Source organism: Fusarium oxysporum, chromosome VI, assembly GCF_013085055.1.
Source record: "Fusarium oxysporum Fo47 chromosome VI, complete sequence".
Taxonomy (NCBI): Eukaryota; Fungi; Ascomycota; class Sordariomycetes; order Hypocreales; family Nectriaceae; genus Fusarium; species Fusarium oxysporum.
This window is the reverse complement of record NC_072845.1, coordinates 610,706-625,600: the sequence shown is the minus strand read 5'-3', so window position 1 is coordinate 625,600 and position 14,895 is coordinate 610,706. Positions and strand designations below refer to the sequence as shown.

Genomic DNA, 14,895 nt, shown 5'->3' with positions numbered 1-14,895 from the left:
CAACAACTTCCCCCCCAGCAACCTCTTCCTTTCTCATCTCTCCTCTCCCCTCTCACAACAATATCTCCCTCTCGAGACACTCTCCACATCTCTCCTCTGACTCACGACACATTGCCTTTAAACGATCGCTAAACAATCGTCTTCTCGTCACTGGCCGCCGAGACAGCCTTCCCCTTTCTTGACTCAGGATTCCCAGTCATCCGCAACAAGGTTGACATTCATCTTCTTCATTATCTCACCTTCTTCGATCCCTTGACCAACCTCCCAGTATAGTAACGACATCGACTCTTAACGACTCTTCATCTTTGACCCTTCTGCATTTACAGCGAATAGCCTTCGGAATATCACGCATCTTGCCATATATTCAGATCATCAGAGAACCTTTCTGTCCTGACCCAACCTACGAACTCTGTAAACAATCTGACAAGTCATCTCTACTGCCTTCGATATCTACTCGCCCAGATTCACTCTAACAAACGTAATCAGCAGCTCAGCTGATCTCACAGGATGTCTTCTGACTCGGCTCCTTATGGAATGTCCGATCTAGATATCTATATCGCAAATAGATATGGTCCCAAGGCTGCTGCCAGCGACTGGGCCAACACAACAGAAGACTGGACCAAGATCCGCCGTAAGTGCTCATATACTAGGACGAAATAGTATTTCCCCATGTTGCAGAACCTCGGCCCTATTCCCAAAGCCTTGACCAACCCTCTCGGCACACCTACTGCTGATCTCGCTCTCTTCGAAAAGCTTCCCAGTGACATTATAAACAGAATCCTTCATCATCTCGATGTCAAGTCCTTCCGCCGGTTCAGAAACATAAACGCGAAGGCGCACAGAATCACAGAGACAGTTTTAGACTGCAAAGAGGTAATGATCCATGGTAGCACGGCTGTCATCAACCTTATCCGTACTGGTTTGAGTTCACATATTACCATCGGCGAGATTCACAAGGCGCTCACCTCCCCCAACTGCGAGTTCTGTGACTACTATGGATCAATCCTCTTCCTCCCGACCTGCACTCGAACCTGCCACAAGTGCCTTCAAACATCGCCCCGCATGGCGGTTATTGGATCGGAGGAAATGCTCACCTACTATCCACGATTCACCATGTACGGAACTCATGACAATCGTCCGCGTCTCCTCGAAACACTTGCCAAATCCTCCACGCGGTCTATCAAAGTCCGCAACCATTCACGCCCCGGACGAATGTTGAAGGGCATCCGAGGTGTCTTGGTGGACGACGTCTTCAGCTCCTCCGAACTGGGAATAGACACGTCTGATCCAGTCAAGGACCTTTTTTACGATGAATGGCTGCAATACCGGACAGCCGCTAGCATCCATTTCCCCTATCTAAACACGTCCACGGGTGAAGTAGAAGAAGGACGTAGCTGCAAAGGCTGCCACGAAGCATTCGAAAAGCGACTCATCCGAGCAAACGGCCCCCTAGGCGACGTGAGAATCAACCCTGATGCCGAAGACCGTGACCGATGCTACTCACACAAAGACTTCGAGAAGCACTTGGAGACGTGCGCGCATGCACAGCGAATCTGGATGAACCGCGTACTGCCTGGTCGAGAGTCCTGGTTTGCCGCGAATGGGGGTATGCATTGGGGTATCAGTGAGCGAGCGGAGTATTGCCGGCGATTTGTAGACCAGATGCCGGTTGTAAACAACGAGACCTTTTAGGTATTGGTCGGTGTCGTTGTACAAATCGCATTCTACATCTTCATCCTACTTGGCTATGCTTTGTACCATCGTCGACAGACTAATCTTAATGGAGTCTGATCACAGAGGTTTCGATACAATGAAGGAGATTTGGTAGGGCTTTGTTGAGCTTAGGATTGTTATTTTGAGATCTGGCTGAGATTGGATGTGTTGGGACGAACGGGGAATTGGACTACGAAGAGAGAATGAGTGAAGAATAGCAAGCTGTTAGAGAGCAGAAATGTTAGAGTCATGTCGTGCCCCCTGCTCCGTCCTGAATTGGTGATAGCTACTGGGTTGGCGAAAGTATGAAGCGACCAGACTTGCTGTTCTGGGTGGCAGGTGGACCTGATCCTAGCAAGAGGGAGTTTGATCCCTAAGCACTGGATGAGACTATTGCTACAGCTAGATTGGATATAGAAGCCGAAGGCAGACCGCCACGAATTTTATGAAACGTTAGTTCGGCGTAGGTTCAGTATCTTAACGTTGTCACTGGTGAATGGCTGAAAGTAAAACAGACTTCATCCTTAACCTTGCCATCAACCCTATGCTAGATCGAAAAGTATCACATTTACGAAGTATAATGCAGTTTAATGAAGTTTACCTTGGGATACACATTATACAAAATTTTCTTCACTGACAGTGGTAAGACAGTGTACCTCTCATCATGCTCCATGTCCACTGCCAAGGTTTCCTTTTCTAACTCTACCAAAGACCATGAATCACAGAATCAGGATCTTAATTTCTCAGTGTTGACAGCATATAAACAAAGTCTCCACAGCTTTCTTGATTCTTCCTCCCATTTCCTTCCATCCCATCTCACCTCATCAACAAAATGGCTTCCATCTCTGTACCCAACACTAACCTGGTGACAGGTCCCTCTAGAATCACACAAAACATAAAAGTCAGCAGGAGCGAGCTTCTTCATACCTGCTTCTACAAAAGAACCAAATACTACTTTCCGACGCTCGATCCCAAGGCCCATGAATTCTCCCAGGAAGTCCGCAGGTTCTTCTCCCGCTGCTATAAAACTCAAACTCCAAACCTTGGTGTTCTGGCCCGCCTGCCTCAAGATCTCCTCGAAGAAATCGTATTGCATCTGGACATTGACTCTTTTCGCCGGTTTAGACAAGTCAGTCGCCGGGCGCGGTACCTCTCAACTGCTATCACAATCTACCAGCGTGTTCTGCGCTACGCCCCGGATGCGCTCAACGCTTTGAGAAGAACAGATCTTAGCGGCTATGTCTCGTATTCAGATGTCTACACTGCACTCACGACGTCAAAGTGTATTTTCTGCGGACGGTTCGGCGAATTCATGTTCCTTCCGACTGCTAAGCGCTGCTGTTTCGAGTGTCTTCGTGCATCGCCGGAGACAGCTATCGTCAACCAAGCATGCATCAGCAGGAGGGAACAATGGAAGGATTTATACACCGAACACGCTGAGGATCTTGCCGAAGCCTTGAAGTCGATGGATGTACGTTCTTTCAAGACTCATAACTGGGATGATATTCAGAAAATGTCAAAGACTCGTGGCGTTCTAGCAAAGGATTTACTAGCGGCATTTATCAAAGTCGACAAAGGCCTGAAAGAACCTGGCCAATCCCTTCTAAAACCTGGCTGGCTTCACTACCGCCTCGCAGCAAGCATCATCTTCCCCTCCCTCAATCCTCGCACGGGAAAACTCCAGACGGGAGTAAGTTGCAAATGCTGCCACCTAAATCTCTGGAAGCTAAGCCCCCCTTCGCTTGTTCCCGCAACGAGCCAAAACGTCATGTGCAATCTGCATTTTCGAGCTCGCGATCGATCATACTCTGAAGACGAAGCTGCTTTGCATTTTTCGCAGTGCCTGGAATCGCAGAAACTCTGGCGGGTGAGTAACCCTGGCGAAAGTGAGATTAATCATTGTATGCTTATCCAGCAAGGAGGGTTTTATTATGATAGGGCGAATGTTCGGCGACGGGAGCAGGAGAATTTGGCGGATGAGTGAATAGCTTCGGGCATTCCATAAAGGAAGACATGTTACGCGGGCGGCACTCTTATTTCAAGCAGGCACTTAACTCAAGAGCCTAATCATACCGTATTGACACCCCGAAACATAGATCTGCGTATCATCTGTTACAAGTTCTCCTCAACTGTTCGCCCTCAAAACACAGCAACCCATTCGAGGTCAGCACAGCCTCATTGCGTAGCTTCGCAACTGGATCCCCTCGCTCTCGCTTAGACTCTGAGGCTGACGCACTAGTCTCATTCCGTAAAGCCATTCGAGATAACTCAGCCGCGCGATTATCGGTGTCTCCTATTGGTTCAGTATCTGGGTTAATTGAGATCTTAGGGCTGAGCACGATGCCGTTATAACCGATGACGAAGTGGCATTCAAGCCGTGCTTACCAGCTATTTAAGATCTTACGGTCGCTGATCTATTTATCGTATTCAATTCCTCTCATCTCACTCTCGTCTCAATCGTCAATCTTCCTCTCGTATCATTGAACTCTTTCATCATGTCTTCCTCCAAAGAAGCAGAGCATCTCGCCAACCAAACTCAGCCCTCAGATCCCTCACCAGCTTACCAAGCCGAATCAGGCCCCTCATCTGCAAACGAACCATCATCCGATAAGATCCCCACGGCCGAAAACCCCTTCAACTTCCCATCCGAGTCTCCTCTCCCAAGCTACTCCGCAGCTTCATCCGCCCAAGAACCTCCCATCGCCATCCCCCAAGAGAACCCCACCCAAACATCCCCCTTCCTAAAAGCTTACGCACCCGCTCTTCTTGGCCATGGCATCACAAAAGAAGCATGGGGTTCCTTCCTCAATACCATTTCCGCTTTCATGACAGCCAAAGTCGGAGAACGCGCTATTAATCATGCCGGAGATGTTGCCAAGAGCGTTGGCCAACAACCTGTCAACTACGTAAAAAATGTTCAGAACCATGCTAAGAGCGTTGGCAAAAACATCGCCGCCAACACTAAGCGCGGAAACATCCTTGGCGCCGCGGCTGGTGTCGTCGGAGGCGCTATATCAATTCCCCTAGGCGCTGTCTTCGGTGCTGTAGGAACAGTCGTTAGTCTTCCAGGTCGAACAATAGCAGCAGCTACACGAAAGCCAAAAACACCAGCTGAACGCGCGGTCGCGTATGTCGTTGTTGCGAACCACGATTGGTTGAACAAGCGAGGCTTGCACGCGAGCCTTGTCAATACGGAACAGCTCTCAGAAGTCGTTGGTGTTTCTGTAAAGGCCCTATTGGAAGCTTCAGCAGAAGGAGACAAGAGCGCTGGACCATTGGGGCCTTTGAGTGCGCTGAGTGATCATATTGCTCATCTGGAGGTGAATGGGCCTGGAGTTGTTGATATTGGAGCTGAGACTTGGTGGTTGGTTTTAGTGAGGATAGAAGCTACTGCTTAGTGATTCTCAATTGGCGCCGAAGACAATATTCTTTTTTCTGATGATTTTGCGATTATTATAGAGGCATTTCATGTTTTTGTTGTAATCATGATGTTTTATCGTGAAATGCCGCTTTAGTCAATAACGTTGAGTCACGATTCATCTACCCCGCATACGTGCAATTATCAGTACACCTCGTGCACCAATTCACGTCAGCCGATTTCGCTCACAGGACTCATATCCCAGTCAAACAAACACGCGACTGCTTTTACAGTCCATATAACCACTGTCACTACGAACTCTCATTCCTTCACTACTCAAACTATAATCAGAGCTAAGCTCATCTCACCGCCATGGCTCCAAGCCCCCAGGCCATCTCAGGCTACCTATCCAGCCTCTTCAGCCTCGCCGGCAAAGTCGCCGTCGTAACCGGCGGTTCATCAGGCATAGGCCGCGAAATGGCAATTGCTCTCGGTCGCGCAGGATGTCGAATTGTTCTTGTCGCGCGACGACCGAAACCTCTTCAAGATACCATCGATCATCTTGCAGATCTTCATGTTACAGCTGAAGCGATTGTCGCTGACCTCTCAGACCAAGCTTCTGTGCGCGATGCAATTCATGCGATAAAAACGAATGCTGGAACACCTGATATTCTTGTCAATGCGGCGGGGGTTAATTATAGGCCTCATATGAACGACCTCTCGCAGGGAGCATGGGATGAGACTATCGCTGTGAATCTCACGGCACCTTTCACACTTGGTCAAGCATTTGGACCAAAGATGGCTGAGAACGGCTGGGGACGTATCATAAACATCATCAGCCAACAATCCTTTCGAGCATTCGGAAACAGCGGTGCCTACGGAGCTTCTAAAGCAGGTCTTTTGGGTCTGACACGTTCGCAAGCTGAAGCATGGTCAAAGCATGGTGTTTTGTGCAACGCTATTGCGCCAGGTCTTGTCGATACGCCTTTGGCCCGGGCTACGTTCAACGATCCGGGAAAGGCTGACGCTCATGCTGCGAGGACGATGATTGGACGGAATGGGCTGCCGAAGGACTTTGCGGGTGTTGCGGTTTGGTTGGCGAGTGATGCTAGTGCTGCTGTTACCGGGCAGACGATATTTGTTGATGGAGGGTATTCGTCTACATGAGGAATGAGTTCAGGGCTCAGCTTGAGTTATGATACAATGGACAACGGTGGGCTGGCCAGATTGTACAGGCTGCGACACATAGAGATAGAGGCTTTCACTACATACTATAGTCAACTCCTACATACATCCTCCTTTGCCACGTTACGCCTCACCCACCAGCGCATGCCTGTGCCCTATAATCTGCCTCTTATGCAAAGCCCTAATCGTAAACGCAATCCCAATCAACCCCACCGCCATCCCAACCATAGTAGGATACCCCCTCGGATAAACCGGCGCCTCAACCTGCTGCCATATAATCAACGGCAACCACGCCTGAAACACATACGCCATCTGATTCATCGCCCCCGTAACCAATGCCCGTTCCTCATTATCATCACTACAAATCTCATGTGCCCATGCAAACGTAAGTCCACTTATCCCGCCCCCAAAGCCGCAGAGCATGAAACATACCCACGTAAACGGCGTAGGAACTTTCCAAACCGTTAGTCCGACGTAGGCTATTATTTTTACCAAGCCGGAGAATACGATGGCGGGCCAGCGTGCGCCGCGGAAGAGACTGTCTGATGTCCAGGCGTAGATTAGTGTTGTTATGACGCTGATTACTTCGACGATGGTAGGGTAGAGATTCACGTCGCGGATGGAGTAGCCTTCTGACTTGAGCCAGAGGGGAAATGCGGGTTGTGAGTTTCCGCCGTTGCCGTTGTTGAAGAGAATGTAGAGAAGAACCAAGGTGTAGATATGCCAGCTCGTGAAGATCTTTTTGAACTTTGCTTTCGTGTAAGGTGATCGTTGAGCTCGACCTTCAAGTTCCATACGTTTCTTTGCTAAGGCGATATCCTCTGGTGTGAAGTACCAAGCCCTGGTAATCTCGGGAAGATCTGGTAGGAAGAAGAAACCTGCTATGGCGATGGGGAGAGAAACAACTGTGTTGGTGATGAATAACCACTGCCATCCGTGATATCCATGCACGCCATCGAGGTTATGAGACCCAGCCATAAGATAGCCTGAGACCATGGATCCAACATTTCCCATGGCGTGGAACAAGCATGATCGTTTGGCAAGTTCGTCTTTACGATACCATGAGCCGACGATGTATTGCATTCCAGGGTAGAATGTACTCTCTGCAAGACCAATGAAGAAACGAAGGACGTAGAGTTGAGTGGCGTTTGTGCATTTCGTGAGAAGGATTGTGAGGACGGACCAAGTTACTTCGCAGGCGGGGATCCAGATACTCGGTCGGATGCGCGTCAATAACATGTTACTGAGCAATTAGTATACCATTCATCACTGAAATAAGGGAGGGAGGCACCTTGGGATTTCGCCGATGACATATCCAACAGTCCAGCAAGTTTGCATATAGTTCAACTCATTTCCGAACAGATTCATGTCTTCTTTCATCCCAGACACGAACGCATTGTTGATGTTCACCTGCTTCGTCAGTAACAGTCCAGTCTCAAAATAAATAGTCTTACCTGATCTAAGTACTTAATAAAGTACCCCAACGACGCCAACGTCATAAGAGCAGCATCAAGCTTGAATAAGAACCTGCGCTCCTCCGGTGATTTGTCAAAGGTATCCCATATGTACGACTTCCAGCTCCTCTTAGGTGTCTCTTGTAGGACAGCGACAACAGGAGCGTCCGAGTCTGAGCCCGGGGTCAGGTCTTGTGCGCCTTGGACCTTCTCGGATGAAACCACTTTGCCTTTCTCTGCCATTGTGATTCTAATTGAAAATGAGGTAAGGTTGAAGATGGTGGCTGATCGGGGAGAAAACTTTCTTTTAAGCTTATTTCCAAGCATGACGCTACGGCCATCATCCCCGGTCTCTATGTCTCTTCGACCCTATCAATCTTTACTAATTCAAGTAATATTTTCGCTCACAAACCGATGCGCGTTGCAAGCGAACAAGCGATGCATGAACAGCTTCTTTTCTCCCGCATCCCCTCCAATCAAGAATAAATACTGGACTGCTCATTCTGCACATCAATTGCGTCAGCCTCCGTTTCACGAGTATATTTCTGAAATTACTCAGATCTGCATTGATAAGTCCAAGAGCAGGAGTCATGTATCCGCGATTGTAACGTCGGGGTAGCTTGATGATTCGCCAGTCGCGCTGACGTGACCGAGACCTGGTATGTGGTGATTATGCAGTCCGAAATCTCAGATGCGGGGGACAGAATAAAATCCGAAATAAAACTATAAATTACACCTCCCATAAAACATTCGTAGAAGTACTTATTATTTTAATAGGATTCGACTATACAAATCTATGTTATGCGATAGATAGGGTTTGACAGGCGCGCAACTCTGAATATGTAGCTCAGCCAGACAGATGATCGACTAGCCACTGGTATTTTCTGGAACATTACTTCGAGCACTAGTACGAGACAAGTAAACTATTACGAAACATTGAACTTTTGGCAACATGGATCATTTGTGATAGAGGAAATGGTCTAGGTTAGGCAGCTCTGTCTTGATCCAAATCACATTTCCAGATCGCCTGGATTAACTTTTAAAGTGCAGCAAGGTCCTATAACGAGGCACAGTGATTGCTTATATGGACACTTTATACCTATAATGGTAGCTGTTACACCAATGGAAGCTAGACCAGCGCGTCTAAGATTCATTCAGGGAGATCGCCACGGTTACTTTGCTCATTACGATACTCAAGGGCGGTTACAGGATTTATGGAATTCCCTGACCCTATGCACTAAAACAAGGAAACTGTCATTGGGTTGTAAAAATCTCTAGCCGTTTAATGTTCTCATTAGCAGGTAACAAGACTCCGACGGCTATTGTAAGTCCAGTAAGGCCGGCGAAGGGTACACGACACGCCTTGCATGGAATTTAAGGCTATAACCTATCTGATTCCATCCATCCAAGTCCACAACCAAAAGGATATTTCTCAATGAACCTTAGAGCTGCCACAACTAATCATAATCAGATCCAATCTCCATACTCTTTAGCCTCCACATCAAAACGATGGCTCCATCACTCAAGCCTCTGTACCCTTAACCATTCTCACAACATTCCAATGAAGCAAGTCTCGTGTAGCTGTCGCATCCTCAAGGCTATCATGGCCTCTCCCTTTCTGTATGACTCTCCCCAACCGCTCCTCAGCTAACTTCTTCAATGAAAGCCCAGTCGTTGCGCCATGATTATCACCCTCGACAATAAGCGTGTCGATAACTCGAGGATGAATCCATCGCAAAGAAGTGAGATCTGATTTCACACCATGCCCAATGACAATTGTTTCTGGACTCACGAACTTCCAAATCAAAGATCGTGCGTTTCTCCAGCCAAGCACGCACTTCCTTTTGTTCCGTGCTTCATGCATCATCTTCCATGTTACGCCTGACCACTTGGTGTTCAGGTGGCTCATTGGAACATCAGGCCAGACGAGCTTGTCGATCAGAACATGGCATGAAAAATAATCGATAAGCGTTAGCCGTATCAACTCGCAATCGCCCGATGCTGCTGTTCCCATTTCACAGTCGATCACGACAGCTTTGCGTGTATCCTTTGTCGTTGATGATGGCGTTGCAGTGTACTGCCAGCGATTGGATATCTCTTTGAGGGTACGCTGTTCAGGCTTGTGTTCCTCTTCTTGTTTACAAGGAGGCCCTATAACATGCTCACCACAGCAGGTCCATTTCTGTAATAATTATCAGCGAGCCTTATTTCGGCTTGAAAAGGTGAGAAGTTTAACCTTGTTGACTATCTTCCCGTCGTGGAATTTACATCGCAGTACTGGTCCGGGGGTTTCCTCTAACTGTAGCTGGTCCATTCCAAGTGAACCAGTATCGTCTGGAACATTACTCGGCAACAGACCTTGAGTGGTCGCATACGCGGGATCTTGTTGGCGAAGTAACCTTTGTCGACTTCTTCTTTGTTCCTTGGCAAGCACTATATGACTTAGATCTCGGTTTCAGGAATCAGGGAAAAGGATTCTTACATATGTTACACCTCGCACAACGTCTCTTTTTCTCGAGGTCAGTATCTGACAGGCGAGTTGTAATATAACCCTTTGATGATAAACATTCAGTTGAATGGACTAGTTCGGAAAGAGAGTCTGAATAAGAGGGCTGATGCAACATCAGCGCACTCAAGGGCGCGGTGGTATTTTCCATGATGGAGGAGTCGAGGACGGAAGCGCAATGGTGTTGTGTTGGAAGTGAGGAATGGAAATGAACGGTGAGGAAGGCAGCGATTCCGTGTGCAGCAAGGCTAAGGCGACTTAAACTTTTTGTCCATCAATAATAGGCTTCGCAATGAAAATTGGTATTTTCTTGGAAGAATGAAACTCAAAATGAAGATGAGGAGAAAAGGAATAGAAGCAAAAGCGCGAAATGGCTGTGGGAGGCCAACCAGTTCCTGGTGCGGGGTAAGGTGACAAAGGCAAATCAGGTACACCTGCATGTGTTGATAAATCAAATCTTAGCCTTAACCACCTATAGACACTGCTAGTTTTCATGGAAGCCTTTTGAGTAGAACCTTATGTCGTGGGAAAAATATGCCATGTTCCAGTTACCTGCGCCAGCTGCCCAAAGTATATCCTCAAGGCTTGCAGTCCCTCAATTACCTGACCAGGTTGAGTATAGGAAAACTGGCTTTTTTCTAGACATCTATAGTCCAGGAACTAAGACCTTATGGGATAATTGATCTCGGGAGGATAGATATTGCATTACTTGCTGCAGTAACAATATCAAAGGATAACAAGTCTTTTTCTTAGGAAAGCATGCGGGGTTGGCTGGAAGATACAACTGGATTCCTATGGATTGAAAACAAATAATAAAGCAGAAGTCGAGCCGCTGAAGAAGATCGATATCGGGGATGGCTCCCCCAGGATATGCAAGTGCTACAGCTTTCTGTGGTCAGCTAGCCTGGCTTCTAGCGTGCCAAGATCCAAATCAAATAGCCACTGCATATTATCTTTAATAGATCGGTCTTTGCTCTCCGTATGCAGCCATTTCGATCTTTCCAGCTCGGAAGACCTCATCATATTCGTGGCCCGCATCATCTCATGTATCCTGTCGATCTTATCCTGCCGCCACGACTACCAAGCACTCAGAACCTTAGGCCAAACCTCATCATTCCATTCGTAGGATAGGATCTTGGCCAGGGAGAAAGCATCTTCTAGGGCCTGGTTCACCCCTTGTCCCGACGAGGCTGGCATGGCGTGAGCAGCGTCCCCTATCATGATAACCTTTCCAGAAGATGACGACCAGCTGTGTAGTTTAGGCAGGGCGTAGAATGGCCAGCATAGTATGCTCTCCGGGCGTTTGCATAATTCATCAATAGCAAGTCTCGCTGTGCCATGCCATTGATCATAATTCTTCCGTAATAAAGCGGACAGAGATGTTGGGTCGGAGGCGAGAGCCTCCCAACCTTTTCGATCGGCTTCTGGATACGCAAATTGCGTTCCAATCATGAGATCTGATCCATCTGCCACTTCAGGGACCATGAAAAGGCTGCGAGGCTTCCCTAGGATCGTACAACCAGCGGCAAAGTCCTGATCGGGCCATTCCACTGACTCTGTTGGAATATGCCCATATACACATAACAGATTAGTATAAACCGGACTAAGATCCGTGGCGTGGCGTCTCAAAGTTGAATGGATACCGTCAGATCCGATCACCATTGCGGCGCGTTCAGTCCCGTTTCCAACCTGGAAGACAACCCCTTCAGGCGTATCGCTGATTATTATCTCGAAATTCATATCATAGAAGATCGGTAAGTTCCTCTCAGCCAGGGCCATCTTAATTTCTTGAAGGAGGGTGAGCCGATAGAGACAGTAGCAAGGGTGAGCGTACGGGCCATCCAAAGCAATCCCCGTCTTCCTCACGGTCTTGTCATCTGCGTGTATATTCGCAGATGTAGCTCTTCTCTTGCAAGCGACTCAAAATCCCTAGCTCATCGAAGACTCGGCACCCGTTAGGTGTGAGCGTCACGCCGCTTGAAAGGATGTCCGAATGTGCGCCCCTGGCCTCGAAGATACGACATGGAATAGATTGGAGATGCAAAGCTAGGGCGAGAGCGGTGCCCTGTAACCGTCGTTAGTCTTGAACACGCATCATTCACGACAAGTCTAGACCGACCCCTAAGCCGGCACCAATGATGGCGACACCGTTTGTTTTGATGCTCACGGACATAGTGAACCTTGCGTTGAGATTTAGTTAGGGAAATTGTTAAAGGGCTGACAAACGTACCTTTCAAATTACTTTGGAGGGTTTATAGCGGCATATGCGGTCTTGATAAATTTGGACTACATGCAGTAAAGGACAGTTCGGAGCATTCAAACAAGTCCGACGGCTTGATTGTGTTAATCTAGACAGGGATTGTCAAAGTTAGATACCTTCTAACCTAAGCCATTTCCAGAGAATAGATAATCGACAAAGCGGAAAGGAGCGGGATTCGACAAAGTCCGAAACCCCCGTCGCACGGACTCGGCATTTATATGTATTTACCTTTCATCCTCCGTCACAATGGAAAGATCTAGATCTAAACACGCGGAATGACTTTAATGTTGAGTAGAGTGACTAAATACAACGAAGCGTGCAAGCTCATGACCTCCACCTCTATCTAATGCTTCATGCGATCACCACGACCCTTCAAAACCTCAACCAAAGCAATCCCATCCTTCGTAGCCTCGTCCAGCTCCTCCTCTGGCAAACCAAGCAAACTGTTCTGTGCTTTCGCTGACACATTACTCGGATCCTCCGGGAAGAAGGCCCTTGCGTAGAGCAACTTGCTGAATCCAGACATGTCTCCTCGCTTAACCTGCGCCATACCCTCCTCATACCGTTTCTTAGTAGACTCATGAGTAACAGTCCAGTCTGAGCCAGATGTCCCTGTAACACGCTTGACGCTCTCAAAGAGATCTCGTTGACTGACGATGAAGCTGTTCAGGTAAACGGCCTTGTTCAAGAAGGTCGATACCGTGAGACTCTCGTCGTTCTCGTCATCCGGGAGTTCCTTCAAACTCAGAACTTTGGCAACAGCCCTCCCAACCTGCGCAAGCGTAGAAGTCGAGTTCTTAACATTCCCATCGTCATAAACCGTGAGGGTCTTCTTATCAAAGTCAAACCCAAAACGGTTCTCGCCGCCGGCAAGACTATAGTCGAACCAGAATCCACAACAGACTGTGATCCAGTTCATACCGAGCCTCTCAATCTCATCTCTGTTCGCTTTCGCAATCGGTCCAAGGATGGTGTCTGCACCGAGTTTGACCTGTTCGATGTCGCCAGCGTAGCCGTTCGGCATGATGTAAGGTACTCCAGCTTTAGCGGCTGCTTGGGCTAGTTTGCTATGCGTGTCCTTGGGTGCGTTGGGAGCCATGGTTATGATGAGGAATTGCTGGTCTTCCAAGGCGGCGACCAGAGTTGATTCGTCGTTATAGTCGATTGGTGCGACAATAATGCCGTTGGGAAGGCTGTTAGTGCTTCCCTGGCGTGTTAGAGCGGTGATCGTGTGTTTGCCAGTTTGGAGAAGTGCATTGGCGATGTGAGAACCGACTGTACCCCCGGCCTGACCTGTTCGTTAGTGCTGTTCAGTGGGACAAAGACTGAGTGTACTTACGCCGACGATTGCAACTCTCTCAATTTCGTTGGTGAAGCCCGCTGGCTGGTCCTTGGCATATCTGGCCATTTTGGTTGTTGTCAAATGAGAGGTTATGCAGGTGTAGTAGATGATCGTTATGCTTGATGAGGTTCCATTGTTGGAGGGCCTGACTGTCTTTTATAGATTCAGTTTCACTTCGTTGGTGCAGCCAAAATTTTCAATCGTATGTCATCTCGGTATTTTCATATATCACGGCTTACAAAGTGAATCTCACTGTCCGTCGCATTCTCGGGATATTTCTGCGACTGTGTCCACATTTATCCGCTGTATCGGACATAGCGCGGGAATAATATTGTTTATTGATGACTTGGAATAAGCCGAGATCAAAACACCGAGAGGGATCATAACAATCGTTCCATGAATCGCATTGCACAGCCCTACACATGATCAGAAGTCGGAAACAGACCGGAAATTTCATACGTTTGACTAATCGGCCATCGGGGGCAGGATGACTTGATCCTACGAACGGCCGTGGAGCGAAAACTCGGGATTGTAAAGGGTTGGTCCTTCACTGTCCGGAGCTGTTCAGTTACTCAGCTATGCGGTGCTTTTCGCGAATTGAATCTGTATGATGAGATTTTAATTCTTCATAATAACACATATCTATAGATACTGTGGTTATTACCACGCATCTCTGTACTTCATGTAACTCCTCTGAAGGTGAGTTGGAGTGTAGGTTAGTCAAGTTTTACACTGCTCGAGTTAGAAATTCTGATATAGAACCGTCTTCGATGCGTTGGTCCCTTAAGAAAAGCTCAGAGAACTCTCTAATACTCTATAAACCTTTTTACGATGCATGAGTGATGAATAAATGCTTTATTATAATAGCTCCAAAACTTATGTGTCGGACAGTCTGGGCGCAGAGTTGGTAGCGTCTGATAGAAAAGGTTATGCGTTACGATATCTTCATCTTTAAGACTTGTCTCAAGCAAAAACCACAATCAATACCGACAGCAAATTTTTAGACGATTCAAGAAACTGGAACAGCCTTCCAGGTTTATGCATTCAATTGTTGTTCAAAAGGCTTAAAATACTAAC

At 47.7% G+C, this 14,895-nt stretch overlaps 6 protein-coding genes across 6 annotated transcripts; 4 read left to right on the top strand and 2 right to left on the bottom strand.

Annotated features, from left to right (window-relative positions):
- Positions 1-507: 507 nt before the first annotated feature.
- FOBCDRAFT_240700 (uncharacterized protein) lies at positions 508-1,791 on the top strand (the record flags this gene model as incomplete). Its single annotated transcript, XM_059610324.1, has 3 exons — positions 508-631; positions 701-1,653; positions 1,693-1,791. 3 exons carry the CDS (start codon positions 508-510, stop codon positions 1,789-1,791), a joined length of 1,176 nt encoding a protein of 391 aa, XP_059467328.1.
- Positions 1,792-2,545: 754 nt separating this feature from the next.
- FOBCDRAFT_320240 (uncharacterized protein) lies at positions 2,546-3,838 on the top strand (the record flags this gene model as incomplete). Its single annotated transcript, XM_059612043.1, has 1 exon — positions 2,546-3,838. The coding sequence occupies one exon, from the start codon at positions 2,546-2,548 to the stop codon at positions 3,695-3,697; it is 1,152 nt and encodes a 383-aa protein (XP_059467327.1). The 3' UTR covers positions 3,698-3,838.
- Positions 3,839-4,133: 295 nt separating this feature from the next.
- On the top strand, positions 4,134-5,190 carry FOBCDRAFT_39329 (uncharacterized protein). Its single transcript, XM_031187345.3, has one exon. It carries the CDS (start codon positions 4,209-4,211, stop codon positions 5,109-5,111), a length of 903 nt encoding a protein of 300 aa, XP_031038480.2. The 5' UTR covers positions 4,134-4,208; the 3' UTR covers positions 5,112-5,190.
- A 222-nt stretch (positions 5,191-5,412) lies between these two features.
- FOBCDRAFT_39328 (uncharacterized protein) lies at positions 5,413-6,356 on the top strand. Its single transcript, XM_031187346.3, has one exon. It carries the CDS (start codon positions 5,444-5,446, stop codon positions 6,236-6,238), a length of 795 nt encoding a protein of 264 aa, XP_031038481.1. The 5' UTR covers positions 5,413-5,443; the 3' UTR covers positions 6,239-6,356.
- Positions 6,357-6,379: 23 nt separating this feature from the next.
- FOBCDRAFT_240696 (major facilitator superfamily domain-containing protein) lies at positions 6,380-7,953 on the bottom strand (the record flags this gene model as incomplete). Its single annotated transcript, XM_054704940.1, has 3 exons — positions 6,380-7,499; positions 7,548-7,666; positions 7,711-7,953. The coding sequence occupies 3 exons, from the start codon at positions 7,951-7,953 to the stop codon at positions 6,380-6,382; spliced, it is 1,482 nt and encodes a 493-aa protein (XP_054560915.1).
- Positions 7,954-9,232: 1,279 nt separating this feature from the next.
- On the bottom strand, positions 9,233-13,884 carry FOBCDRAFT_240695 (uncharacterized protein; the record flags this gene model as incomplete). Its single annotated transcript, XM_054704939.2, has 11 exons — positions 9,233-9,892; positions 10,069-10,143; positions 10,193-10,237; positions 10,769-10,854; positions 11,191-11,267; positions 11,298-12,093; positions 12,137-12,281; positions 12,336-12,396; positions 12,705-12,738; positions 12,840-13,764; positions 13,816-13,884. 11 exons carry the CDS (start codon positions 13,882-13,884, stop codon positions 9,233-9,235), a joined length of 2,973 nt encoding a protein of 990 aa, XP_054560914.2.
- Between the last annotated feature and the right edge of the window lie 1,011 nt (positions 13,885-14,895).

Excerpts from the sequence above, each read along its gene's own strand:
- FOBCDRAFT_39329 (XM_031187345.3), top strand. The coding sequence starts at position 4,209 with ATGTCTTCCTCCAAAGAAGCAGAGCATCTCGCCAACCAAACTCAGCCC.
- FOBCDRAFT_39328 (XM_031187346.3), top strand. The coding sequence starts at position 5,444 with ATGGCTCCAAGCCCCCAGGCCATCTCAGGCTACCTATCCAGCCTCTTC.